At 41.2% G+C, this 25,595-nt stretch overlaps 2 protein-coding genes across 6 annotated transcripts; both read left to right on the top strand.

The window, feature by feature from the left end:
* Positions 1 to 1,046: 1,046 nt before the first annotated feature.
* twsg1a (twisted gastrulation BMP signaling modulator 1a) lies at positions 1,047 to 16,558 on the top strand. Its single transcript, XM_054768826.1, has 5 exons — positions 1,047 to 1,397; positions 3,872 to 4,035; positions 9,059 to 9,158; positions 13,292 to 13,552; positions 15,508 to 16,558. The coding sequence occupies exons 2-5, from the start codon at positions 3,895 to 3,897 to the stop codon at positions 15,687 to 15,689; spliced, it is 684 nt and encodes a 227-aa protein (XP_054624801.1). The 5' UTR covers positions 1,047 to 1,397; positions 3,872 to 3,894; the 3' UTR covers positions 15,690 to 16,558.
* Positions 16,559 to 17,222: 664 nt separating this feature from the next.
* On the top strand, positions 17,223 to 25,470 carry ralbp1 (ralA binding protein 1). 5 transcript variants are annotated; one of them, XM_054768819.1, is made up of 11 exons: positions 17,375 to 17,438; positions 17,866 to 17,927; positions 18,201 to 18,525; positions 19,766 to 20,197; positions 20,477 to 20,826; positions 22,386 to 22,547; positions 22,702 to 22,833; positions 22,924 to 23,034; positions 24,183 to 24,304; positions 24,416 to 24,536; positions 24,608 to 25,470. In XM_054768819.1, exons 3-11 carry the CDS (start codon positions 18,276 to 18,278, stop codon positions 24,929 to 24,931), a joined length of 2,004 nt encoding a protein of 667 aa, XP_054624794.1. In that variant the 5' UTR covers positions 17,375 to 17,438; positions 17,866 to 17,927; positions 18,201 to 18,275; the 3' UTR covers positions 24,932 to 25,470. The 5 variants fall into 5 exon arrangements, with proteins under 5 accessions (XP_054624797.1, XP_054624793.1, XP_054624794.1 ...); XM_054768820.1 differs by lacking the exon at positions 17,375 to 17,438 and adding an exon at positions 17,455 to 17,756; XM_054768821.1 differs by lacking the exon at positions 17,375 to 17,438 and adding an exon at positions 17,455 to 17,756 and having other exon boundaries at positions 17,847 to 17,927.
* The last annotated feature ends 125 nt before the right edge of the window (positions 25,471 to 25,595 follow it).

Here is a 25,595-nt window from a genome sequence, read left to right as displayed (position 1 = left end):
ACACCAAAGATTATTTAGTTATGTTATTAGTTACGTGTTGTTAGTACGTATGGTTAAAAAAATGTGGAACGAATTCAAAACAGACGTACAATCTGACTGCAGTATAATTCCCAGCCAGGCAGGTCGTCCACATGATTCCTCGTATTTCATAGTTTATATCTATAGAAATGATGTATAATAGTTTTTTTTAAATTATACACTAGGTATGGTTAAAGATTTGTTTAAAATGATGGAAGAACATCAAAACATGTACTGTCTGACTGCAGTAACATTCCCCGTCAGCAGTTAGTGCACATAATTCAATGTATTTCGTAATTTTAAACTAATAAAAATATTTTGTTTTTGTCTATAGAAATTATATAATTTTTTATTATACATTACATATGACTGTAGATTAAAAAAAATTATGTAAGGAATTCAAAACAGATGTACAGTCAGACTGCAGTAATATTGCCAGCCGGTAAGTAATGCACTCATCTCAGCGAACCTGCATTTACTAAGCTTTTAACTTGGCGATCAAGTAAACCCGGAAGTCAGAATATAACGGTAAAAAAACAAAATACTGTTTTACTCGTTATTCTCATTGAGTGTGTATCTGATACATTATTTGTTGACCGCGTATGTATTTGTATGTTTTAGGTAGATTTTGGTATATATTTTATTACTTGTGACAGTGTCCTTTTTGCGTTGTGTTCATGGCACCAGTTTTGACTTGCATGTTTGTTTACTAGCATACAACTAACTACATTTATTAAAGATCATGTTTGTTTTGGTTTTAGATGCGTGTATTTTGATATTTGACTGCATTTTGACTTTACCATTCCGTGTGCATTTACGGTGGGGAAATGCGTTGACTTATACGTTTATTGTGTAGTGAAAAGTGAAAGCAAAACGTGACCGGAAGTGATGGATGGTGACCAGTCGGTTGAATTGCCTTTGGCGCTTTGTGGCTTCCTTTCTTCTCTCTTTACCCACCTAATGAGGCGCAGATAAGAGCTCAGACAAAAGGGGCGTGTTAATGAGGTGTGTGTGTGTGTGTGACGGGGGGGGGCGTGACGAGCTTGTAAAAAAACACACTGGACGGGCGTGTGTTTGTTTGCTGCACAGCACTTCTTTTTCTTCTTAGTGCGGCCGCGACTGCTTGTTTCCGGTTTGCTTGTCCATCTTCCTTCAGGGGAGGAGGCGAGTCCCTGTGGTGTTGCCGTGGAGAAAATGGAGAGTGTTCCTTTAAGGCGCCAGCCTGCCCGTCGTCGCTGTGACTGACGCCCCGTGTGTGTTCCACGCAGCAGCAAACAACACACGCACACCCACACGGCCGAACGGAAACACACATCACCTGGAAAGAACACAAAAAGAGAAAAAAAGACGGGAAAGAAAGAACTTCTTCCTTAGTCGTGGTAAGTTTTTATTGTTACTACTTATTTTCGGCGCGCTTATGAGGAGCATTGCGTGTGATTGTGTGTGCGGGGGAACAAAAAAGAGTTTTGTGTGTTTTTGGGGTGCAAAGAATGAAGACTCACAACTTGAACATGCTAACTCTCTCTGCATGGACATGAAGCTGATGTTGCCAGATGTTTGCTGGCCTCCTCTTCTTCTTCTTCTTCTTCTTCTTCTACTACTACTACTAGATTAGATCAAATCAGATTAGACATAATTTTATTGATCCCTTGGGCGTTTGACCTCAGGGAAATGAAGGCTCCAACAGCAGCAACACCACATGCAGCGTACAAGACAGAAGTAGCAATAGCAGCACAGCACACAGAGTAAATGGTAGAAATGAAATAGAATAATAAAACAAGAATAACAAACAACTATGAACAAATAATGAAGTATTGCACATTGTCTAGTTTACAAATGTTCATGTTATTAGTGATGCTTCGTGAAGGCTTAATCCGCATTTCCCACAGGACTGCAATGTATTGTAGTTGTGGTGGGTTGGGGGGAGTGGCGCACTGTTGTCATCTAATTTGCATAGTTTACCAGGATGCATGTGCATGCCATTGATGCTGTAGAAGAGAGAAATAACGTTAAGCACCAAAAAACAACTACTAATAAACTTCTGTAGCTTCTTTTTGTTGTTTTTTTTTCAAATTGTCACAAACAAGACAGAGCCGCCTGTGAGTGCTGTAAAATGGGGGAGGTGCCTACGGCGGCACCCGCTGCTCGTTGGGATGAGCAACGTGTGCTTTCATGTCAGAGTCTATGTTAGACAGTTCACCATTTTTACACATTTATGCCTTTGTTTCATCGCTGATGTTTTTCCTCAAGCATTAAGATTTTGCACTTTGTTCAGCAGGTCCTTGAACGCACCACAGTTTTGTGCCATGAGATGTATTTACAGTACATGATTTTCCTCGACGCTGCCACAGCTTAATGAACCAGCAAATAGAAGACAAACTGCAGTGTTGTTGTACTTGATCACACACAGCTATACCTTTACCACTCTACACCAGTTCAGTCCCAGGGCACATCTCACCCTTTTCACAGCCTCTCCCATTTACTCTCTAAAAGTCTCTTCACTAGATTTGTCGCTTTTTTGGAAAAGACTATAAATTCGGCGACAATGTTACTAAGTTGGCAACACTGATCTCTCCTGCTACATCTTTTTCCTCTCTGGCAGACCGGTTGCGTATGTAACAAGTGGAGTTATACGCACATTCCCATTATAATGTGTTTATGAACGAGGGCCAACAGGAATGAACGGACAACACTACTTAATGTTTAGTGTTCAGTTTCTGTACTACTTCTATTACTAATACGTGACTCTTTCAAGCTGCTTTTTGAGGGCTGGAGTGTGCACAGTAATCAATTTGTTGATGCATTGACTGTTAACAATTATGGCAATTGTGTAGATTTGATATATTTTTATTGTTTATAACTCTCTTAGTGCTTGTTTTAGTTATCTTTATTGTTGTGTTTTTGTTGCTGAATGTGCTGTGTTTGTCTTACCTTGATGAGTGGTCTCTCACACTATCAGAGCTACTCCAGTGCTACTTTCTTTAATGCATGGGCGTCAAACTCGTTTTCGCCGTGGGCCACATCGCAGTTATCGTTACCCTCAGAGGGCCACCGGTAACTGTGAAACCCCATTCATGTATAATCACCTCATGATATTATGATACATTTGATTAATATCATTTTCACTTTGTATTGTATTACCAACAAACTTACCGTACATTGAAAGAAGTCAAGGTGCCAAGCGATACAAATACAAATACTGTTAATTCTAATAATAATTGTAGTCATTACAGTATAAATAATGATTCATATCTGAATTATTCATTGATAAATAAAACAATGATTTTAAGTTGGATTTGTTAATTAAACAAGAACTTTTCTGTCAAAATTGACAACAAATACATTTAGCAAGGGAAAAAAATTTTAGAATAATTTTTTGCTTAATATAACATAAATATAGTTAAATAACTAAGAAAATAAATGAAATGTATAAAACAATTTACAATAATATAAAAATAATAGTAAAATGTAAAAAAATCATATAACTATATAAAAAGAGTTCAAAATAAAATATATATACAAATATAACAAAAAATTATATAAAAATAATAAGAAGTGGTTTTATGACATGCATTATTTCCAGGCTTTCGTGGGCCACATAAAACAATATTTTGTATGGCCTTGAGTTTGACGCCTGGGCTTTAATGCCTCACTAATGTCATGTTATGTTTTCTCCTAAAGGAACTCTCCGCTCATCAGTCCTTATTTTGTAATGGATCAGTCCTCAAAAGTCCTTAAGATGGTGCTACTCCAATCCTCCATTTGTGTTTTTATGTGCTTGTTGTAATGTTACAAAGTTGTCACAATGATGAGCTAGTTTACGTGTCTTTGTGTGGACGTGTTCGTGTTCCAGTGCCGTGCTGGTGAGCCGTTAGGATGAGACCTGGTCATCGGATCCTCCCTGTCGCCGCAGCCGCTACCACCGTCACTGTCCTCTTCCTTCTCTCAGCGCTGCCCGTGACCTCAGGCTGCAACAAAGCTCTGTGCGCCAGCGACGTCAGCAAGTGCCTCATCCAGGTAAAGACACCACACTCCAGCTGGATGTCTCACGAAAGCTCCCTTCATTGTTATTGTTTCTATATTATACAGTATATACGACCATGACACAGGCTTTTTCCTGCAACTTTGCTGCCACAGTAGAAAGTCTGCATGGATATATACAGTCATGGTAAAAATGATTAGACCACCCTTGTTTCTTCAGTTTCTTGTTCATTTGAATGCCTGATAGAACTAAAGGTACCTTAGATTGGACAAATATAACAATGAAAACAAAAAGAAAACCATGCAAGTTGCTAGATATCAGCTCTTAAACTAAATCCTTTTGAGCTATATTTATCATCATCATTATATTTGCACAAACAAATGTACCTTTAGTTGTACCAGGCATTAAATTGATCAATAAACTGAAGAAACAAGTGTGGTCTGATAATTCTTTTCTATGACTATAAATGCAGTGTTTCCCATATGTTGTGACCTGCCACAAATGCATTTGGACCGCCACAAATAGATTTGGCACTAGCTGTTAGCCGTTGCTCATAAGCACATGATAACACACCTGGTCTGCCAGAGGAAAAGAGGGTGGAGCAGGAAGGATTGGTGTTGCCAACATATTTAGCAAGTAGTCAGACTCCTGTAGATACTTTTTCAAAAAAGGGACAACTCTAGTGAAGCATGCATCACTCTTCTCAACAAGCAGCATGTGCCCCCTGTCCTACCCCCAACCTGAAAAGCACTCACAGGTCAGAAGAAGCGACATATGAAAGGTCATTTGTATTTCTAAATATATTTGTTTCACTTTTCTTGGTTCTTACTCACCTTTCGCAAATGAGCCTTAGCCAATTAGGCAAATTTGACTATTACGTCCACCCACCACCACCGCAAATAGATTGTAGTCCTGTGGGAGACAGGACTTATGTTTACATGCACTTACATGAGATAACTACATTTCATAGTTGGCCCATTTATGTCGGAAGTGTATTGTTTTGTTTTGTCCTTTATTCTCCTGTTTATGCTCCTGTTTCCACTCCAGTGTCGCATTGAGCATAATGCCAAGTAGCTCCCCATGGATGTACTTCTTGCATGTTAGTCTTCTTTAGCTGAATCAACAACAGCACTGCGCATTTTCTGTCAACGGCATTGCTTGGTCGGGAGAAGTCTTTTTTCTGCTTTTATCCCAAAATGTTGGAGGATGGAGGATGCTTGCGCTATGACAAAATTCCAGCTGCCAATAGCAGAACATCTGCCAGCCATGTTGGAGTTTGGACTCTGCAACAAAGACCGGAATGTTCTTGTAGGCATGTGAAGGACCGTGTTTTGAATTAACGCTGGCTGGTTTCATGTTTAGCTGGCACTTCCTGTGTGTGTGTGTGTAGACCAGTGCATGATGGGAGAATGATGGTTTCTGACATGGAGGAGAACATGAGGTGTTTGCTTGGCTTTATGCCACCTGTCAGATTGCATTTGGTCGGATTAGCCTCCTGGTGTGTGTGTGTGTGTGTGTGTGTGTGTGTGTGTGTGTGTGTGTGTGTGTGTGTGTGTGTGTGTGTGTGTGTGTGTGTGTGTGTGTGTGTGTGTGTGTGTGTGTGTTTTACTGTGACGTCCACAAAGTCATCGTCACACTTCCAATGTCGGTATTAATGCTAAACATCCAGAATCACATTCTTTCCAGATCTGAGGGGAACACAATGTAAAGCATTTCAGGGGTGAAATGTTAAAGCCTTGCGTTTGTGTTGTTGTGACATCCTCGTGCTTGCAAAGCAGGAACAAGTCAACATTTGGAGGTGAAAAGGCTGCTGAGAGCTAACGGATTCATTTTGAAAAAACAAATGTTCTCCTTGGCACACTTTCTGCCTTCAAAACCAACTTCTTTTCCCTGTGGATTCACTTTCTTCACAATCCAAAACATCTGCAGGCCCTGCTTTCCCTCGCACCCCCGCACCCTACTCACTCCCTCCCTCCCTCGCTGTTTCCAGGTGGCTTTTTTCGGCCAATGAATCATTGGCCGGGACAACAAGCGCCACAGCTTCCGCGACCTCGACGACACCAACTTGCTAGCTGTCAGTGACAAGGGTGATTCCTGGTTGTGTGTGTGTGTGTGCGTGTTTATGTATGCATGGGTGCAGGTGGGAGGATGATGGGTCGCGTCCCCACACAGAATTGTGTGTGTGTGTGTGTGTGTGTTTATATATGCAGGGGTGTAGGTAGGTGGATGATGGAGGTAAATCTACATTCACGTATTAGTGAAAATGTTTAGCTGTGAAATAAAAAGTCACCCGCTGTAATTTAGCCTTTGAGTTCCTTGTTAGAGAACAGCAAGTGGTGTAATAAGTCGTGAAACATTGAGCAGTTGGACACATGCATTCCAAATTGTTGAGAAGGTCAGATAAGGGTCACGTGCATTTTAGTTTCACCCTGAAATGTCACCTCTCACCCCTATAGCTTTATGTGAGTAGCGTATTTGGGTTTTGAGTAAAGATGGTTGATTGAAGTGGCACTGCACATGCTGATATTTCACTCTGCTGTCTGGTGTAATGTAAGGAAGTTTAACTCTGAGCTTGTATGTGCTCAGACAAAGCACATAAAGGCAAAGGCGCCTTTATGTGCTTTGTATGTCTTGTTTTGATTGGTCAGTGCAAGCTAACAGCTTTCCAAATAAAATACAAAGAGAAGCTGTCCCTATTTATGAACATCTTTAGCTCTGAGCTTCAGATTCCTCATATTTGGGCTTTGGGACTGCTCTGTTTTTGTATGTTAGCATACTAATATTTCTCAACAACAATCGTTAGCTTGGTGTTTACTTGATTGTTACAATTATTATCATTTATTCTTTTTTCTGACTGTTGATGTTGTGTTTTGTTTGGTCTCCTTCTCATCATTTTATAATAATATTGTGCATAACTTCACATTTATAGTTTTTACAGTTATAAATAGAACTTGTATATCTAAATGAATGGAACATGCAGGGGTGGGATTCCATAAACATGGGCTCCCTCACACTCCCTTTTGAGTGGGAAAACATTTGTAAAGTTTCTACTATCTGTTATTTATGATGATTAGGATTATTATGTGTGTTTTGTTTTCATGCCCATATACATGTCGAATACAATCCACTGATTGCGGGGCATTTGGGAATGTTGGGCTTCTCGGTGGAGCTTAGGGATGGATACGGGATACGCTTTGGCATCCGCGGGTGGCCTTGATTTGTCCTTGTCTGGGTTGTGGGTAGGCACGTCCGGCTGCTCGGTGAGATAAAAAGTCATAATTACGAGATAAAAAGTCTAAATTATGTGATAGAAACTGCGTGTGTGTCGAGTGCCATGTAACGAAGGTTCCCGTGAAGAAGGAGGGACATGCGCATTTTGTATCTCATAATTTTGACTTTTTATTTCATAATTATGACTTTTACTCTTGTAATTTCAACATGTTATCTCATAATTATGACTTTATCTCATAATTATGATTTATATTCTCGTAATTTAGACTTTTTATCTGAAAATTCTGACTTTTTGTCTCATAATTATGACTTACCATAGGGAGTCAACGCTCCCCTTTGAATAATTATGCAGTACAGGGTTTATCCTAGGATTTTTTTGAAGTGGTGGTGGTGGGCTGCATGGGAGGCAGACTGCCGCTGCAGTGTCGTGCCCCTGCTGCGTCGCTGTGGCAGCAAATTAAAAAAAATATTTCAAGTTATTTGGGTAATAATGTCAACATTAGGCAATACAGGTTCTCCCTTAGCGAATCAGGACGCAGAACACAATGCGTTCATATGCAGTAAAAAAACAAGCATGCTACACTGTAAAAAAATTGCACACAAAAAAAGTCAGTGTAATAGCAAATAGTAAAGTGAACCGCGTCATAGCGAGGGAACACTGTATGTTCCTTCATACACTGTACAGTAGTGCAAAAAAGTTTTTTGAAGTTCCGTTTTAACAGGGTGATTGGTGTCAATCACCTTTTCACACAGGGCCATGTAGGTTTGGATTTTTTTTAATCCAATAATCTTAATAAAAAAAAGTTTCATAAAAAAAATGTAGAACCTGCATTTTGTGTTCAGCTGTGTTGTCATTGACTAATATTTAAATGGGGCAAACACTTTTTCACACTACTGTATTAAGATTGTTTTCACGCCTCAGATTTGTCGTAATTGTGCTTTAGGACTGCTCTGCTTTTGTATGTACAAACAGTAACATTTCTCAACAACAATCATTAGGTTGGTGTTTGCTTTATTTTGTTACACTTGGCTAGTGGTTATTGCATGTGAAGAAGTTTAGCTCTGAGCCACAGATGCCGCTGACTTCACTGGCTGTGCTTTTGTGTCTTGTTTTGTTGCCCAATGCAACGTAGCAGTTTTCCAAATATGACAAACTAAAACCTGGAACATCAGGTGCTCCAGTTTATGATGGGTTTAGCTCTGAGCCTCCGATTCCCCATATTTGGCCTTTGGGGTTGTTCTGCTTTCATAATATTTGTCAACAATAACCAATATTGTGGTGTTTACTTGGTTTTGTTAGACTTTGCTTGTTCTATTGCATGTGAGGAGGTTTAGCTGTGAGCCTTGGAAGTCATCAGATTCCTCCCCCGGCTAGTATCTGGGGGTAATAATAGCATGGCTGCTTTTGGTGTTTGAGAAGATGGCAATGAGGTGAAGCATGTGTGTGCTTTCTTCACGAGTGAGTCACTGCCCGCCTTGTTTATGTGTTGGGAGATAGCTTCTACAGATTTGTGCACAAGGAGGAGGGGTGGAGGAGGGGAAAGTGCAGCCATGTTCTCTTCCCCAGGTGTTTTCTCCCCCCTCACCAATCCCTCCATCTCCCGCCTCCCTCATGGCGGTGACCTTGACTTGGAGGAATGTGCTCTCTGTTCCGCCTCAGGAAAGAAAGCAAGCAAGAAAGAGGAGGAGGAGGGTGCTGAACTGAAGTCGTCTGGAAGTTTCAGCCGCTTTTTCTATCCCAGCAGAAACAGGCCTCAGTATGAATGACACAGTACAATGGAGCACCACAGTAATAGTACCTCTATGTGTGTTCCGTGTGTCGTGCAGGAGCTGTGCCAGTGCCGTCCAACAGATGGCAACTGCTCCTGCTGCAAGGAGTGCGTGTTGTGTTTGGGCAACCTGTGGGAGGAGTGCTGCGACTGCGTAGGTGAGTGGCACGCACAATCATGACCAATATATATATTGCAAGAAAAAACTGCATCTCAGCTTTGTCATACTGGTGAAAAAGCCTATTATTAGTATCAACTTTGCTCTTTTCCCTTTTTGGCTGTTTTTTTCCAAATATTTCAAATTTCAATTTTTGTTTTAGAGACAAAATGAATCATGGTAAAAAAAAAAAAAAGAGTCACAATATGGAGTTCTTGGACCAGAGACTAGGTGGATAAATCCGCCACCAGGGATCAGAACAAAGTGTGAGCCAAAAGAAGCAAAAGGCGTAAACAAAGATGATAGAAAAGTCGATCGAACGCGATTAAAACATGAGCAATTACACACGCTGGCACATTTCCTATGAAACATTTACTCGCAATGTCTTTCATTTTAGTCACAAAATGAGACCATGTAGTCACAGTCTGGAACACTGTAATAGTAGCAGATTTTCTTTAATATTTCAACTCTCTGTTACTAAAATGACATTATTTTTCCTCATAATATTACAAGTTTATCCTTGTAAAATTGAGACTTTTTTCTAGTTAGAACCCAACTTTTTTCTGTTAATATTTTTGACTCGTTTTTTTCTATGTCTGCTGTTGTTTTTTTTCTCTCACATTTTGAACTATTTGAACTTTCTTCTTGTAAATTGTCTTCTTGTAATTATGACTTTATTCCCTGAATATTCTAACTTTCCCCCAACGTCATTTTCAAAAAATGAAACCTTTATTTTTGTTTTGTTTGTTTCTCATGTTATGACTTTTAAAAAATTAAAAAAGAAAAATTAATATTTCAACTCTGTTACTATTTTTTTTCAATCTTTACTGTTGTTGTTTTTGCTCTATTATTATCTATTATTATTATTATTTGCTCTATATTATCTATTATTATATTTCAACTTTCTTCTTGTAAATTTTCTTCTTGTAATTATGACTTTATTCCAATAATATTTTGACTTTTTCTCCGAACTTTATAATTATTTCCACAACCTAATTTACAACTTCAGTCATTGTTTTGTTTGTTTCTCGTAATATTATGACTTTAAAAGAAAACGTCTGTTTTCTTTAATACTTCAGCTTTATGGTACCAAAATTACGTTATTTTTCCTCATAATGTTACATTATTGTCGTAAATGTACAACTTTTTCTCGTTACATTACAACCTTTTTTCTTAATATTTTGACTTTATTCCTGCAAAATGACTGCTCATTTTTCAATTTTTGCTGTTGTTTTTTAGTTTTCAGGTCAAATTATATTTTTAGAATATACTGCGGGCCAAAAAACCAACAAAAACAATTTGCCTTAGACAAATGATCAATGGCTTGCAGACAATTAGTTGCAAAGTCCCGCCCACAACCCTTGCTTGACAGCGGCCATGTTTCTCTACCTATCTTGCTCAGGCCGAGGAGGTCCAGATAGAAGCGGCATTTGTTGTTCTTCTTGTTTGTTTTGATCTCTCGCCAAGCAGCTCATCTGAGCGGGACGACCTCTTTGGCCTTCTGACTTCCTGCTATCGCAGCCTTTGATCATCTGCACCACACCTTGTCACTTTCTGTCGACGTGCGCCTATCACAATACACTAAGTCCCCAACTTACGAACACAATTGGTTCCAGACAACCGTTCTTATGTCGAATTGTTCTTAAGTAGGGGAAAAGGTAATATTACCAATTTATATAGGTACTACATGTACGTGTATACATATACAGTATATGTGTATGTATGTAAATATGAGTTTGGATGCAGTAGTAATATTAAACGAGGATAATTAATGAAAAAAACAATAATAAAAGTGATATAATAATACGTAATGATAAATGTTATTTACCTTTGAAGAGGAGTGGTCGAGCATACGCCGTTGTGGTGGTGGAGGAGGAGGAGTTATTGAAAAAAAGGACAAATGGTCGTCTTCGTTAGACTCTTCTAAAAGAGGTAGTGTTCTGTGGGTGGTGTAGAATTAAGCAGGCCTATTAACTCTTCATAAACTTTAATCACACGCTCTGTCCGGGTTGTATCATACAAGTACAACTTAGCTTTCTCTCTCCTCCCCTCCTCCTCCTCTTGTTCTCCCGCTGTTGGTCCCATTAGCAGTGTCACAGTGCCCTCTGCTGGTCAACCATGTAGCAGTATAAATATGGACTTATAAGGCAAAACACATGAAAATATAGACTAGTCGGCTTTGTTCGTATCTCCGAAATTTTGCACGTCGGATGTTCGTTAGTAGGGGACTTAGTGTATTGCGTTCATTTCCTCTTCCACAGAGATCTGTCACTACGAAGCACATTGGCTAAACTTTGCAGTATATATTTTGGTGCAGATCCGGATAACTGTTTTACTTTTGGCTGTTCTACTCCGCTTGCATTGAGGCCAAGTGGAGCAAATGAAGTGAATAATTTGCTTGAATTTTGTAAGAGATTTGAATTAATTTAGTTGTTTAATTCATCATATATTACAATATTACAGTAGGAAAACAGTAATAATATATTACTATGTTTATTATGAATGATTTTTTAAAAATAAAATGTACATTAGATATACATTTTAAACTTGATTTTCTTTTTTTATTGAAAGAATGTTTTAAAGAAACCTAATTGGTTTCATTTTAATTAGTCTAAAACATAACATTGTTATGTAATTAAAACATTTACAGACACAAAAAGGTTTAAGGAGTTTAGTTTGTTGAAGTGCAGTAATCCCCCCCCCCCCCTTTTTTTTTTTGAAGGCTTAGTCTGTACATTTTCACACTTATTTGGTTTTATCAGATGCAAATATGACTCAAAAAAATGAATAATATTGGCATAGTTACTCCAGTGATATGTATTTCAATTTCCAATTCCGATATCAACCGATACCGATACCGGTATGTGTAACATCACATACTGTATCTCCTGTCGTGGAAGGACTGGACTGGACAGGACAGGACTTATGGCCTTATTATGTATTATTATTATTATGTATTATTATTATTTATTGTGTATATTGCACTACAAATTTGATGTGATCTGCTCCGTATTTATTTATTTATTCTTATTCTATTTTCTTATTTTTCTTATCTCATGTTTTGCCTGGCTTGTTTCGTTTTGTGATTAAGTTCATTATGACATTTTTCAGAGCCGCTGGAAATGTGAATTTCTCTTGAAGAGTAATAAAGTATCTATAACACCGCCGCCACGAGTGGCTGCCTTTCAAGTAGCTCTGTTTGTTTGTTCAAGCACATTTTTACGTGCCATGACGTGCGACGTCCGGTATCGGTGTGATTCCCTGTCCATCCATTGATATACAGTAAAGGCGGTAGCATTGGGGCTTAGATGAAAGGTCAATGATGCTAGGAAGGAAGTGGAGATTCAAGCCTTCGTTACCTTCCATTATCATGAGAAACGTGAATTCACTACCGAGCAAGATCGACAAGCTGGCAGGAACATCGAGACCTTCAGGGAGTGCAGCTTACTTGTGCTTCACTGAATGGCTAACGGGCCGAACTGTGGTCTAGTGGTTAGCATGTTGGCCACACAGTCACAGTCTGGAGATCGGGAAGACCTGGGTTTGATTCTTCCTTGGGCATCTCTGTGTGGACTTTGCATGTTCTCCCCGTGCGTGTGTGGGTTTTCTCCGGGTAGTAGTGAGTGTGGTTGTTTGTCTATATGTGCCCTGCGATTGGCTAGCGACCAGTCCAGGGTGTACCCTGCCTGTCGCCCGAAGTCAGCTGGAATAGGCTCCAGCATACCCCCGCTAATGAGGAGAAGCAGCATAGAAAATGATGGATGGAAAAAGATGGATGAATGGCTAACTGCTAGTGTCCCAGAGGCTAACTTGAGGAGCTATTCGACTTCAGTACAGTCAGAGCGGCCAGGAACAAAAGAACCTGCGGAGAGCACAAAGGAGGTGGTCTTGCAGTGTATGTGAACATTAAAATGTCCATCTATACAGCATTTTTAAAAAGTATCGGTTGTCAGTATCGTGAAAAAACCTGATACCGAAGTCTACCGATATCACATTTTGATGCATTAATGGCCGATATTATCGGACAACCCTAGTAAAAAATATATTTTTAAAACGGTTTTAAGGCCCACACACTGTAGGACTCCAGCCAAATAAAGACGTTGTTCAACTCTCTCGTGTCTGCCATGTCTCCAGGAATGTGTAACCCCAAGAACTATAGCGACTCTCCGGCCACATCCAAAAGCACGGTGGAGGAGCTGCACCGGCCCATCCCCTCGCTCTTCCGTGCCCTTACGGAAGGCGACGCGCCCGTCAACATGATGGTGGTCTCCTTCCCCGTGGCCGAGGAGCTGTCCCACCACGAGAACCTGGTCTCCTTCCTGGAGTCTCTGGACGGCCCGCACCAGAACGTGTCAGTGCCCGGCAACAGCATCCATGCCAGCTACGACGCTCAAGGTGACCGTGACACACGCAACTGGCCCCAGTGGCATGACTACACCCAGTATTTATCATTTTTAGTACATTAAAAGTACTCGCAATTCCACTAATATTCCAAAATCAAATAATAATTAGGCTTGAAACGATAATTCAAGGACATTTCATTAGGTACACCTACATATCTATTGAGATACAAGAGCTGACAATAATGCTTACTTTTATCTGACACTTTCGGAGAGATATTCATCTAACAGTCTTTGGTAGAGTTAATATTCATATGTCATCAGAATTTCATATGCAAGCTACCAAAATATTAGAAACACCTGCAATATAGTCAGTCAGGGGCGTCTAAACATTTTCCAGCAAGGGCCACATAGTGAAAAATGAAAGGATGCAACTTTGCCACTTTATTTTGAAAAGCAACACATGTAATCATGCTAAGTGATATATATTTCAAGAAAAAAGGTGGTGAAAATTAGTTTCAACTTCAGTCTTTGCTAATATTACCTTTTACCTCCAACCAAATTTTCCAAAAATGCCAACTTTATTTTGTTTTGTTTAGGCCTGTCATGATAATCGATTAATCGAACAATAAAAAATGAAGTCGATACCTATTCAGGTCTCAATATATTGACATGTGCATGCATGCGTGTGTGTTTCATCTCGGCGTCTCACTGTACCACACAGGCTGGATGACAAGAAGGTTCACTCTGCATTTGTCTGTGCACATTGTTTCAATAGTGGAATGAACGGAGAGAGTGAGACCTGCTCTCATTCAGCCTCTTTGTGGAGGCGGGGCTACTAGTGACTGGATACAGAGCACAGAGTGCTAGCTTAAAGTTACCTCATGAGCCAGCATAAGCTAACATGAACGAAGGCACAGAAGCGATGATTTCTAAGGCGAATTCAATTTTAAACAGAATGAGCAAGGTGAGCGCATGAACACCAACAAACCGATATGTCGCATTTATTCAAAAGTAGTGACAAGAATACGAAAAAAAATACTGCAGGAGGTGCAGCAGAGCCTTTGTCCTGACAGCCAACACTTACTGAACGTTTGGTCAGCAAAGTAAATATAAACTAAATGGTGCGCGCTCACAAACGGTGTCGCTCGCTACATTGCAAAAGAAATGCAACCTTTCGATACGGTTGAAATGCCAACATTTTGGGAAATGTTCGAAATGTTTGACAGACAGTACGAATTTCCTGCATTCCTTCATGTACATGACACAAACAGCAATTCCTGAACTGTATAACCGAGTGAAAGACTTTCAACTCTATGCTGCTAAAATGACATTAGTTTTCCTCATAACATTGCAAATTTATTGTGGTAAAATTGTGGCTTTTTTCTAGTTAGAAAACGACTTTTCTCTCTTAATGTTTTGACTTTTTCTCATAAAATTACAGCTGTTTGTTTTCAATTTATTCTCATAAAATTACAGCTGTTTGTTTTCAATTTCCGCTCTTTTTTTTTTTTTTTTTCCAGCTATTTCAACTTTCTTTTTGTAAATTTATCTCTGGTAATTATGACTTTGTTACCATAATCTTTTGACTTTATTCTTGTAGCATTCTAACTTTTTATGCCACCTAAGTTTCCAAAAATTCCAACATTTGTTGTTTTGTTTTTCATATTACCACTTAAAAAAAAAGTCTTTCTTTAATCTTTCAACTTTACTACGAACATGATTATTTTTCCTCATAATATTACAACATTATTCTTGCAAAATTATGATTTATTCCCATTAGGTTAAAATTTTTTCTCTTAATATTTTGACTTTATTTTTGTAAAATTTCTGCTGATATTTTGTACCTACTATTGTGGCCCGCTTAGATCGTCGTTAGTCCTAAATGTTGCATAAAATAAGGTTTAGAAGCTCATTGACTGATTTTGACAGGAGAAAAGTCGTACAAGTGAGCATTAGGCAGGATGAAACAACCTTTTAACGGATGCTGTCTTTTCCCCCCGCCGGCAGAGAACATGTGCACGGTGGTCTACTTTGACGACTGCGTGTCCATCCGCCAGTGCAAACTGTACTGCGAGTCCATGGGTGGGTCCAAATACCGCTGGTTCCACAACGCCTGCTGCCAGTGCATTGGGCCAGAGTGCGTGGACTATGGCAGCAAGGCGGTCAAGTGCATGAACTGTCTCTTCTAAAGACTATTCCATCCCCCTCACTTGCAAACGCTTTTTAGTCTGCTGTTGACTGTATATTTTTAGATATGTTTTCACTAATGTTTTTACTAGAGGTGTATATGTATAATGTATTTTTACACACTAAATCACAGTCTCAAGCCAAATAAACGCTTGCAGACGTGGGCTGAAGTAGGTTTTCTTTCTTTTCTTCCCAGTTTGCGTGCTCTAATCTTAGCCTGCTGGTGCCCGAGTCAGGAAACGCATCATTTCCTGGAGAAACAAGGCTGTCATTATAGCATTCTCGGTCGCAGGTGTTCTGTTCGCTGACAGAGCGAGAAAAACGGGGGGGAAAGTTTAGCAATGCCAATCTGCGTAGGCTGCACACAAACGCTCTTTGTACGTCCGCTTTCAAAAGGCTGGACGCTCATTTTCCTCCCTGTTGGCATCCATGCTGCTGCGGTTTGTTTTTGCAAGGCTGCCAGCCAGGACTGGATGGACTCATTCACTGAGGTCACCACAGCTTTTTTTTTTTTTTTAAAGTGAAGTAACATCTTTTTATAACCACAGTGACATGGCATCAATATTTTACTCAAGTGGGAAAAGTCTTTGTTGTCATTTGTTTATGTTGCATCCTTGGTTTATGACTGCTTCTACATTCTCATCAATTACACACGTGAACAAAATTGTTGGTACCCCTTGTTTTGTTCTTAGCCATTCTTGGGCATTTTAAGCTGTGTGTTTTGGATCATTTTCCTGTTGCAAGACCGATGACCTGCGACTGAGACCAAGCTTTCTGACGCCGGGCAGCGCATTTGTCTCTAGAATCCCTTGATAGTCTTGAGATTTCATTGTACCCTGCACAGACTAGAGGGTGTTCTGTGCTCTTTTGTTACCATTCGTATTATCTGTCTCTTCGATTTGTCATCACTTTGTATGCGTAATATGTGCACCTATAGTCACAGGAACATCAAGCTGCTTGAAGATGGTGTCATATAGCCTTTACCTTTACCATGCTTGCCAATAATTTTCTTTCTAATCTCCAGAGACAACGCTCTCCTTCACTTTCACTGGTCCATGTTTCGTGTGGTGCACACCATGTCACCAAACAATGCAGTGCCTACTTGTCACCCTTTAAGTAGGCTGACTGACCGAATACAATTTTGTAGACACCTGTGATGCTAATTTAAGGACACACCTTGATTGAACATGTCCTTGTGGTCACATTATTGTCAATCTTTTCTCATCATTTTTGTCCAGGCCTGCTCCTAATATTTTTGGTGTGCATATGTAGCTACATGCAAAGGCGATTCAACAGTGTTTTGGGGTCCCCTTGAACCATTGTTCATCAGTATTATGCATGGTGCCGCAGCTGTAGAAGTGCAAGGTTCCAACTGGGCTGGAGCCCCGAGCAGTTGCCTGCCTTGCATGGTGGCCAGTAGCGCCCCTGGCTGCATGAAAAAGGCAAACTATTAGAAAACACGATCGACTGCACTTTTATAGCACTTTCAGTCTTACAGGCTTGGAAGCCACCTGGTGGACACATCTTGTCACTACAACCAACATAAAGCATCAAATGGCATATAATGGGGGGGTGAAAACAGCTCGTTTTCGATGTGAATTTGTTCTGTGTATTTTCATTGGAATCAACAAGAAACATATATTTGAACCGGAAGAAAGGTAAGCATTTCCCATCGTGCACTTGTTCAAACGCGCAGGCGCAGACGGCTTTATTTAGTAGTCCAGGAACCTGACCGAATGGGATAATACTTGGTAAAGTTTATTACCTACTATGTTTTTAGTCGACGAATGACAGCGTAGCCTTGGAAATGTCATTTTAGACCAGCTTTGCTTTCGTTCGAGAGGTGCGATTGTTAGGCTAACGGAAGTGTCGCTAGTCAGTTAGCCTCTCGTCAGTTAGCTAAAGAATCGTTAGCATCTTGCACATTATTAACCATGTTAGTCAGAATATGTTTCTAAAATTGCATTGATTTGGCGACTAGGCTATATATGTCGTTGTTAGGTGATACCGTACAGACGTCGATTAAATATTACAAGACAAGAAGCTTCGAGAAGGATTAGCTTCAAAATGTATGTTGAGTACACATACTTATCTTGGCATTTCATATTGCTCATATTCGCGTAGCCTCAGTTACTTTTATTCTTTACACTTGGTTTTAGTTGCCTATTATCCAAACAGGAGATATTTAACGTGAGACGAGCAACACGGGTAGAAATAAGATGACAACATACTTCATTAATGTAAGTATAATATTGTAGCAACACTACAAAGTTAAGACTAACAAGTAACTTGTTTGTGTGGAATTGTGAGGTTGTTATTTAATGTTTATTTAATCTCCTGACAGGCGATTGGTAATAGATTATTTATGTGTGAGCTTTTTCTATAAAAAAAAAAATCCAAAACGCTGCAGACGCAGCCTAAGGCAACAGGAGTCTTTAAAGTCTGCAACTTTTGTGTTTTATTCAAAATGAGCACAAACTGGAACATATTTTACCCATCGCCCCCTCCCCCAGGTGTGATGGAGAGCAGGTGTGGCTGCTTGCTGACTCGCCAGGCGTGATCAGGCCAGGTCCGGTCCAGCCGCCATCATGACCGAGTGCTTCCTGCCCCCCAGCAGCAGCCCCGCCGAGCAGCGGCGTGCCGAGCACCCGGGCGGCGTGGCCCGCACCCCCAGCTCGGAGGAGATCAGCCCCACCAAGTTCCCCGGCTTGTACCGCACCGGCGACCCGTCCCCGCCACACGATGGACTCCACCATGAGGCGCCGGACGCTTACGTCTCAGACGACGACAAGGAACACAGCAAAAAGAAGAACAAGTTCAAGAAGAAGGAGAAGCGGAGTAAGTGTTGGTGCAAACGCCTTTTGTTGTGTAGAAGTACACAGTATACACTCATAACAACATAAAAATATAATAATAATAATATAACTTTGACAAGGCAGAAAAAAACTTAATGTAAATTTCAGATCTTCAGAGAGCTTTCTGGTATACCTAATATTGTGGCATGTGAGGTGATTTGAGAGAAATCACATGGTTTTGGTGCCGGAGTCTGATGTCCATTTAGGGCAGGGGGATCCAGAGTTTTTCCAGCCAGTGCTAAAAAAAAGCAGTAAAAAATGAAAAGATGCAACTTTGCCATTTTGGTATTTTGGTTAGCTAAAAAGCATCTGATCTTTGTGATATACCGCTAGGTGAAAGCCTTTTATTACTATCAACTTAAAACTCTACAACATTGATTTGTTTGTATTTCCATAACAAAATGTCTTTCTTCAATATTTCAACTTTATGCTACTAAAATTGCATTTTTTTTCCTCATAATATCACAGCTTTGTTAATACGTCGTTTTCTCGTTCGATTGCAACTTTTTCTTATATTTTGACTTTATTTTTGTAAAATTCCTGCTGATTTTCTGTTTTCTTGTTAATTTTTTTATACATATATATATACTGTATACTGCGGGCCAATAACAACATAGCCATGGGTCGCAAATGGATCCCATGCCGTACTTTAGACACCTATGTTTTAGGTTTTCAAATATGGTTGCTAGCCTTATACAGAAAGTGTATTTATGTGGGTATATACAGTATATGTTTTCAGTTCAAGTGTCCGTCTATTGTCACATTTTTGTCAGCTGATGAAGTGTGAGACATGGGTGTTGACACGGTTACCACGGCAATGGCAGGTTTTGCTTCCCATGTGAGCCGTAGCCTGAGTGGTGTGGTGTTTTTAGCTCCCACGCAGGTTGTGGCGGGGAGAGAGATGGACCGTTTGAGGCTGTGCGGCCCCATCCTTTGTGTGTGCATCACATGATTGCATGATTGCAGCTGGCAACAAGCCACCAAAGGGTTACTCATTGTCTTGAAATGATTTATTCATGATTTTGTTCCGCAGAGGAAGTTGGAGTGTAAGGTGCAGTTAGAGTTGATGCTAAATTGGTGACTGACCCCTTTTTTGAAATCCCCCAGCTCCCCTGCTGTCTTCCCTCCCTCGCACATTTCCCTTCCTGTTTCTCTTTCGCTGCTGACATGCTCTCACCATAGAGAAGGTCCAGCTAACCAGTGTCTGTCTCTCTCTCGGGCAGCGGAGGGCTACGCCGCCTTCCAGGAGGACAGCTCTGCAGACGAGGCGGAGAGCCCGTCCAAGATGAAGCGCTCCAAGGGCATCCATGTGTTCAAGAAGCCCAGCTTCTCCAAGAAGAAGGAGAAGGACTTCAAGGTGAAGGAGAAGGGCCCCAAGGAGGCCAAGGATAAGAAGTCCAAGGACCTGACGGCCGCTGACGTGGTCAAGCAGTGGAAGGAGAAGAAGAAGAAGAAGAAGCCTGTCGTCGTCGCAGAGGCCGAGGCCGTGCCCGTGGAAGCCCCCACCGTCAGGCCCATCTTTGGTGCCCCCCTGGTGGAAGCAGTGAAGCGGACAGCCCTGTATGACGGCATCCAGCTGCCGGCCATCTTCAGAGAGTGTGTGGACTACATCGAGAACTACGGCATGAAGTGTGAGGGCATCTACAGGGTCTCAGGTATACTTGACATTTTACTACATGGGGAATATGTACGTTTTTTCTCATATATTCCAGTGTGGAGGTAAGCTCAGGTCAGCTAAGCATGGCTGACAGCAAGCTAGTTGAGAATGAATCAACAGCACTTACGCTGGTTGCAACCAAGTAGTGCACTCTAGTTTCCCTCCTTTTAAGATGTGATTCGTCAACAATTAATTCCAAACAACAGAATTCTTAACCATGTCCTTCCCTAGAGGTCACGTGACTTTATTTTAAGCTCACATTCTCTTCCTCCCTCAGGCATGAAGTCCAAGGTGGACGAGCTGAAGGCAGCGTACGACCGCGAGGAGTGTCCCTGCCTAGAGGAGTACGACCCCCACACGGTTGCCAGCCTCCTCAAGCAGTACCTGCGTGAGCTCCCAGAGAACCTGCTGGGCCGCGACCTGGCCCAGCGCTTTGAGGATGCGTGCGGGCGCCAGGCGGAGGCCGACAAGGTGGCAGAGTTCCAGAGGCTCATGGCCGAGGTGGCGCATGAGAGCCGGCTCCTCCTGGGCTGGCTTGTCACGCACATGGACCACGTCATCGCGCGGGAGGCCGACACCAAGATGAACATCCAGAACATCTCCATCGTCCTCAACCCCACCATCCAGGTCAGAATGAAATGCTATGGCATCAAGATGGCAACCAAGGTTTTAGTAGGGCAGTGTAGCTGTGGCCCACTTTAGAGCAGCTCAGTTATTCCCACATGAGACATCTGTCTCACTGCTCCACTTCTCAACCAACAGCACCATTGAAGGTCCCATGTTTTTGGAAATAAGTGCCATAATGATGTATTGCAAGTGTGTTAGCCTTGATGCTAAAGCGCTAACATTACAGTTTAACATCATGCTAGGTTGGCATATTCACTGAAGAAAAATGAAACAATCAAACTTGTAGCTCCCTCCCATGTCTGACTGACTGATGGAAAGTTGGCGGAGCTTTATTTATTTTTTATTTTTTTAAACAAAGCAGTGGGTGCATACGGGGGCGGGCCCATCTAGCTAGGGGAGTGTCAGAGGTAGTGAGGAAGGATGGTTTTCCTTCATGATGTCCATGAAAAGATGCAACTTGAAAAGCAAGCACTTGAGGGCCTCTTCTATCAAAAGTGAAGCAAACAATTAGGGAGATGATAGATTATGATTAGGGATGTCTGATAATATCGGCTCACCGATAATATTGGCCCAATATTAGTATAAAAATGTCATATCGGGAGACATCAGAATCAGTTTTTTTCCCGATAATGAAAACAGATATTTAAAAAATGCTGTATAGATGGTCATTTTATTGTTCACATTGCCAGGATGACACCACAGTTTGTGCAAGACCACCTACTTTGTGCTTTCCACGGGCTCTTTTGTTCTTGGTTGCTCTGACTGTACTGAAATCGGCTAGCTCCTCATGTTAGCATCCGAGATGCTAGCTGTTCGCCATTCATCCATCCATCCATTTTCTATGCAGCTTATCCTAAATAGTGTTGCGAGGTTTGACTCTCCACTTCCTTGCAAGCCACTTGACTTTCACCTTAGCTCCGGCTCTGACTGCTGCCTCAATATCAATGGGTAGACAGGGAATCGCACCATGTTGGACGTTGCTCTCATGGCATGTAAAAATGTGCTTGAATAAACAAACAGAGCTGCTTGAAAGGCAGTCACTCGTGGAGGCGGTGTTTATTCCACAACATATATACACGCACTTACTTACCCTCCCTCCTGGAGAAATTCACATTTCCCGCAGCTCTTTAACAAAGTCATCATGAACTTAATCACAAAATAAAAGAACCAAGGAGGTATGACATGACATGAGAGATAAGAAAATAGAATAAATAAATACGGAACAGATCACGTCAAATTTGTAGTGCAATATACATAATAAATAATAATAATAATAATAATAATACAGAATAAGGTAATAAGTCCTGTCCTGTCCAGTCCAGTCCTTCCACGCCAGGAGATATGTGATGTTACATGTATCGGTTGATATCGGAATCAGAAATTGAGAGTTGGACAATATCGGCATATTGGTTATTGGCAAAAAAGCCGATATCGGACATCCCTAATTATGATCATGTTTGGTGCTGATGGACAGGCTCTATGGCCAAATATTACTGTTAGAGCATCTTTTAAAAACAATAAAAAAACACAATAATGGTTTACTTTTACTGTCATTACAGATTGGAAACCGGGTTCTCTACATGTTCTTCACGCATGTGAAGGACCTGTTTGGGGACGTGGTCCTGAGGCAGGTGGTGAGGCCCCTCCGCTGGTCCAACATGGCCACCATGCCGGCGCTGCCCGAGGCCCAGGACAGCATCAAAGAGGAGATCAGGAGACAGGTGAGTGACCAAGAGAAGACACTTTTTTTCCAATAACATGTCAAGCCAAGAATGCAACACCACAATACATCACAGCACATTATAGCAAAGTTTGACATGATTTCAAAAGTTTGCTCTGAGCCGATGAGTTATGGTGTCCCTCTGAGCATGCTAGGAGTTCCTGCTAAACTGCCTGCACAGGGACCTTCAGGCAGGAGTGAAGGACTTGTCCAAAGAGGAACGTCTCTGGGAGGTCCAGAGAATTCTCACCGCTCTGAAACGCAAGCTGAGGGAGGCCAAGCGCCAAGTAAGTCAGGAGAGGGGGAGGTGTGATCATGTCCCACATAGTGATGCTGACTTTCCATATCCTTTCTCTCCTTCCACTGTGACGTGTCAGGAGTGTGAAAGTAAGATAGCCCAGGAGATCGCCAGCCTCTCCAAGGAGGACGTTTCCAAAGAGGAAATGACCGAGAACGAGGAGGAAGTGGTCAACCTCCTTCTGGCGCAGGTGAGTACACTTCTTCAATGTCGGTACTTTCCATTAAAATAATAATCATCATTTTACACATAATGTCCTAAAATTAAATCATTCTAAAAATAAGTTATACGAATTCAACAATGCTTGTAAATATTATATATTTGTGGAAGCAATGTCTAATAAATCAAAACAGATTGAATTTATAATAAATATATCACATAAATACGTGTCACTATTAGGACCTTTTAAGTTGCTATTATGTGACACCGGAATTTAATGTAAAAATATACATAGTATTTTTATTTATTTATTTATTTTTTACTGCTTCAACTCCTACATTCTATACATTCACTAGACAGAGAGGGAATGCTTTTAAGAATTTATTTCTTTATTTTTGAATAATTTTTGTGATTATGGCTTGCAGCTAATAAACCACATTAAGTATCTCATCAAATGTCTCAAGTTGTCAAAAACAACTACTATTACGTATATTATCATTCACAGTAGCCATAACAAACATGGCGATGTACAGTAGAAGCTACATGTGGACTGCTAGAGAAGTAGTGTTACTTTTCAGTACGTTATTTCATATTTGTCAGCAAAATGTATTGAATATAAAACTGAAAATGGATGAAACGTCCATCCATCCATTCATTTTCTATACTGCTTCTCCTCATTAGGGTCATGCTCTTTATTAAAATGTAGCAGATGTTGATTATCACTACAATCCTGTGAAGTGGAGTTCATTTTATTGCTGAAATAATTGTGTGTCTGGCAAATTGTCCTTGTTTAATTGCCTCGACGACGATAGTTATGCACAACAAGGCATATATATAACGGGGAAGCTGATGTTTACATTGCAAATTTTCTGTGGTACAGGAGTGATAGGAGAAGTAGATACTGGCACACAAGCCTAGAGCACCCTCTCACAGCTGTCAGTGTGGGGGAGAAAAAAACTTGTATAAGTCGCTTTGGAGTCACAGGAGCAGCCAAACCATTAAAAAAAAGTGCGATTGATAGTCCAGAAAATATGGTATATGTATCCATTCCTTCATCCATGTTTATCGCCTACATACATTATTTTGTATGTTTTGTATTTATCCTGTGTTTGTAAAGTATCATTTGATGTTTTGAAAGGTTCTTATAAATACAAACAAAATAGTGATTCATCTTATCAGGAAAACGAGATCCTGACAGAGCAGGAAGAGTTGATCTCCCTGGAGCAAGTCTTACGACGACAGATCGCGACCGAGAAGGAAGAGATCGAGCGTCTGCGGGCGGAGATCGCAGACATCCAGAGGTTAGATGCCGTTGTCTGGCAGGCAAGTTGGCCATCACTGAGTGAATCTCAAGCTTGTGTCGTTCCTCCCCCTACACACACACACACGCACGCACATACAACACACACCAGTCGGCAGCAGGGTCGCAGTGAGACAGAGGAGTATTCATCTGACAGTGAGAGCGAGAGCGAGGATGAGGAGGAGCTGCAGCTTATTCTAGAAGACCTGCAGAAACAAAACGAAGAACTGGAGGTAAGAGCATCTTCCTCCACGTTGCAGCCGCGCTAGTATGATGTCCACACTCGTGTCCTGCTCCGCCGCAGAACAAAAACACCCACCTGAACCAGGCTATTCACGAGGAGCAGGAGGCCATCTTGGAGCTGCGAGTCCAGCTGCGCCTCCTGCAGGGCCACAAGCTGCAGCAAGAGCTCGCCGTCCAGCCGCCGGCCGAGCAGCAGGCACCGCTGCCCGCCCAGCCCAGCCCGGAGACCAAAGGTGGCGATGAGCAGGCCAAGCGTCCTGGCAACACCGCGCCAGTCACCGGCACCAGCGCCGCCCCTGACTGCTCTGCGCCGCCCTCTGCCAAGGCAGCCAAGGACCATCCCAAGCCGTCGCCCAGCAAAGATCGGCGCGACGCCAACGTGTGAGGTGTCATTTCCTGGAAGAAGATGGAGGAGGGAAAGATGGGTAAGAAAGAAAGCTGAACGCAATCATGTCCCCATTGACACGGTGCCAAATGAAGACTGAACAACCACTTACAACTCCTCCAATATATAGAAATGATATTTAAAATGCAGAGTCAACATAATGATGGATTGTAAGAAAACTTTCCAGTAATAGATATGGAAGATGTACATTGACATGCACACCTTCATCACTGCTACAACTCAGTCACTCGGTCTAAGACTCCTTTGAGTTCTCTTATCTCCATGAGAATCTCTTTTCTACATCATTTCATATCACAACCTATCATAGTTGCTGCCATGTGCTGCTTTTCAGTGCTCTTTGTCTATGAAAACTCTCTAATCTATCTCTGATTGACATGCTTGCTTGGCATATGCTCTGGACTCATTGAGACTCGTGATGCAACATGATATTAGTCCTGTGACTTTTCTCCTATTATTATTATTTTTGTTGTTGTTGCACACATTTGTGCTGTGAGGAATAAAGAGTCTGTTTGAGTGACTATTTTTGTTTGTCCTCTGATTTAAAAACAAACCAAAGTTATACTTTGTAAAAAAAAAAAAAAAAAAAAATTATCCAGCTTTACTTGAGTGGAAGTGTTTCTATATTTAGCACTTCCTACTTTCC

Source organism: Dunckerocampus dactyliophorus, chromosome 2 (assembly GCF_027744805.1).
Source record: "Dunckerocampus dactyliophorus isolate RoL2022-P2 chromosome 2, RoL_Ddac_1.1, whole genome shotgun sequence".
Classification (NCBI taxonomy): Eukaryota; Metazoa; Chordata; class Actinopteri; order Syngnathiformes; family Syngnathidae; genus Dunckerocampus; species Dunckerocampus dactyliophorus.
This window is presented reverse-complemented; position numbering and strand designations above follow the sequence as displayed.

Excerpts from the sequence above, each read along its gene's own strand:
- twsg1a (XM_054768826.1), top strand. The coding sequence starts at position 3,895 with ATGAGACCTGGTCATCGGATCCTCCCTGTCGCCGCAGCCGCTACCACC. Across the intron at positions 9,159-13,291 it reads GGAGTGCTGCGACTGCGTAG|GAATGTGTAACCCCAAGAAC; the intron begins GTGAGTGGCACG and ends CCATGTCTCCAG. Across the intron at positions 13,553-15,507 it reads TGCCAGCTACGACGCTCAAG|AGAACATGTGCACGGTGGTC; the intron begins GTGACCGTGACA and ends CCCCGCCGGCAG.
- ralbp1 (XM_054768822.1), top strand. The coding sequence starts at position 18,276 with ATGACCGAGTGCTTCCTGCCCCCCAGCAGCAGCCCCGCCGAGCAGCGG. Across the intron at positions 20,827-22,385 it reads TCCTCAACCCCACCATCCAG|ATTGGAAACCGGGTTCTCTA; the intron begins GTCAGAATGAAA and ends CTGTCATTACAG. Across the intron at positions 22,548-22,701 it reads AAGAGGAGATCAGGAGACAG|GAGTTCCTGCTAAACTGCCT; the intron begins GTGAGTGACCAA and ends TGAGCATGCTAG.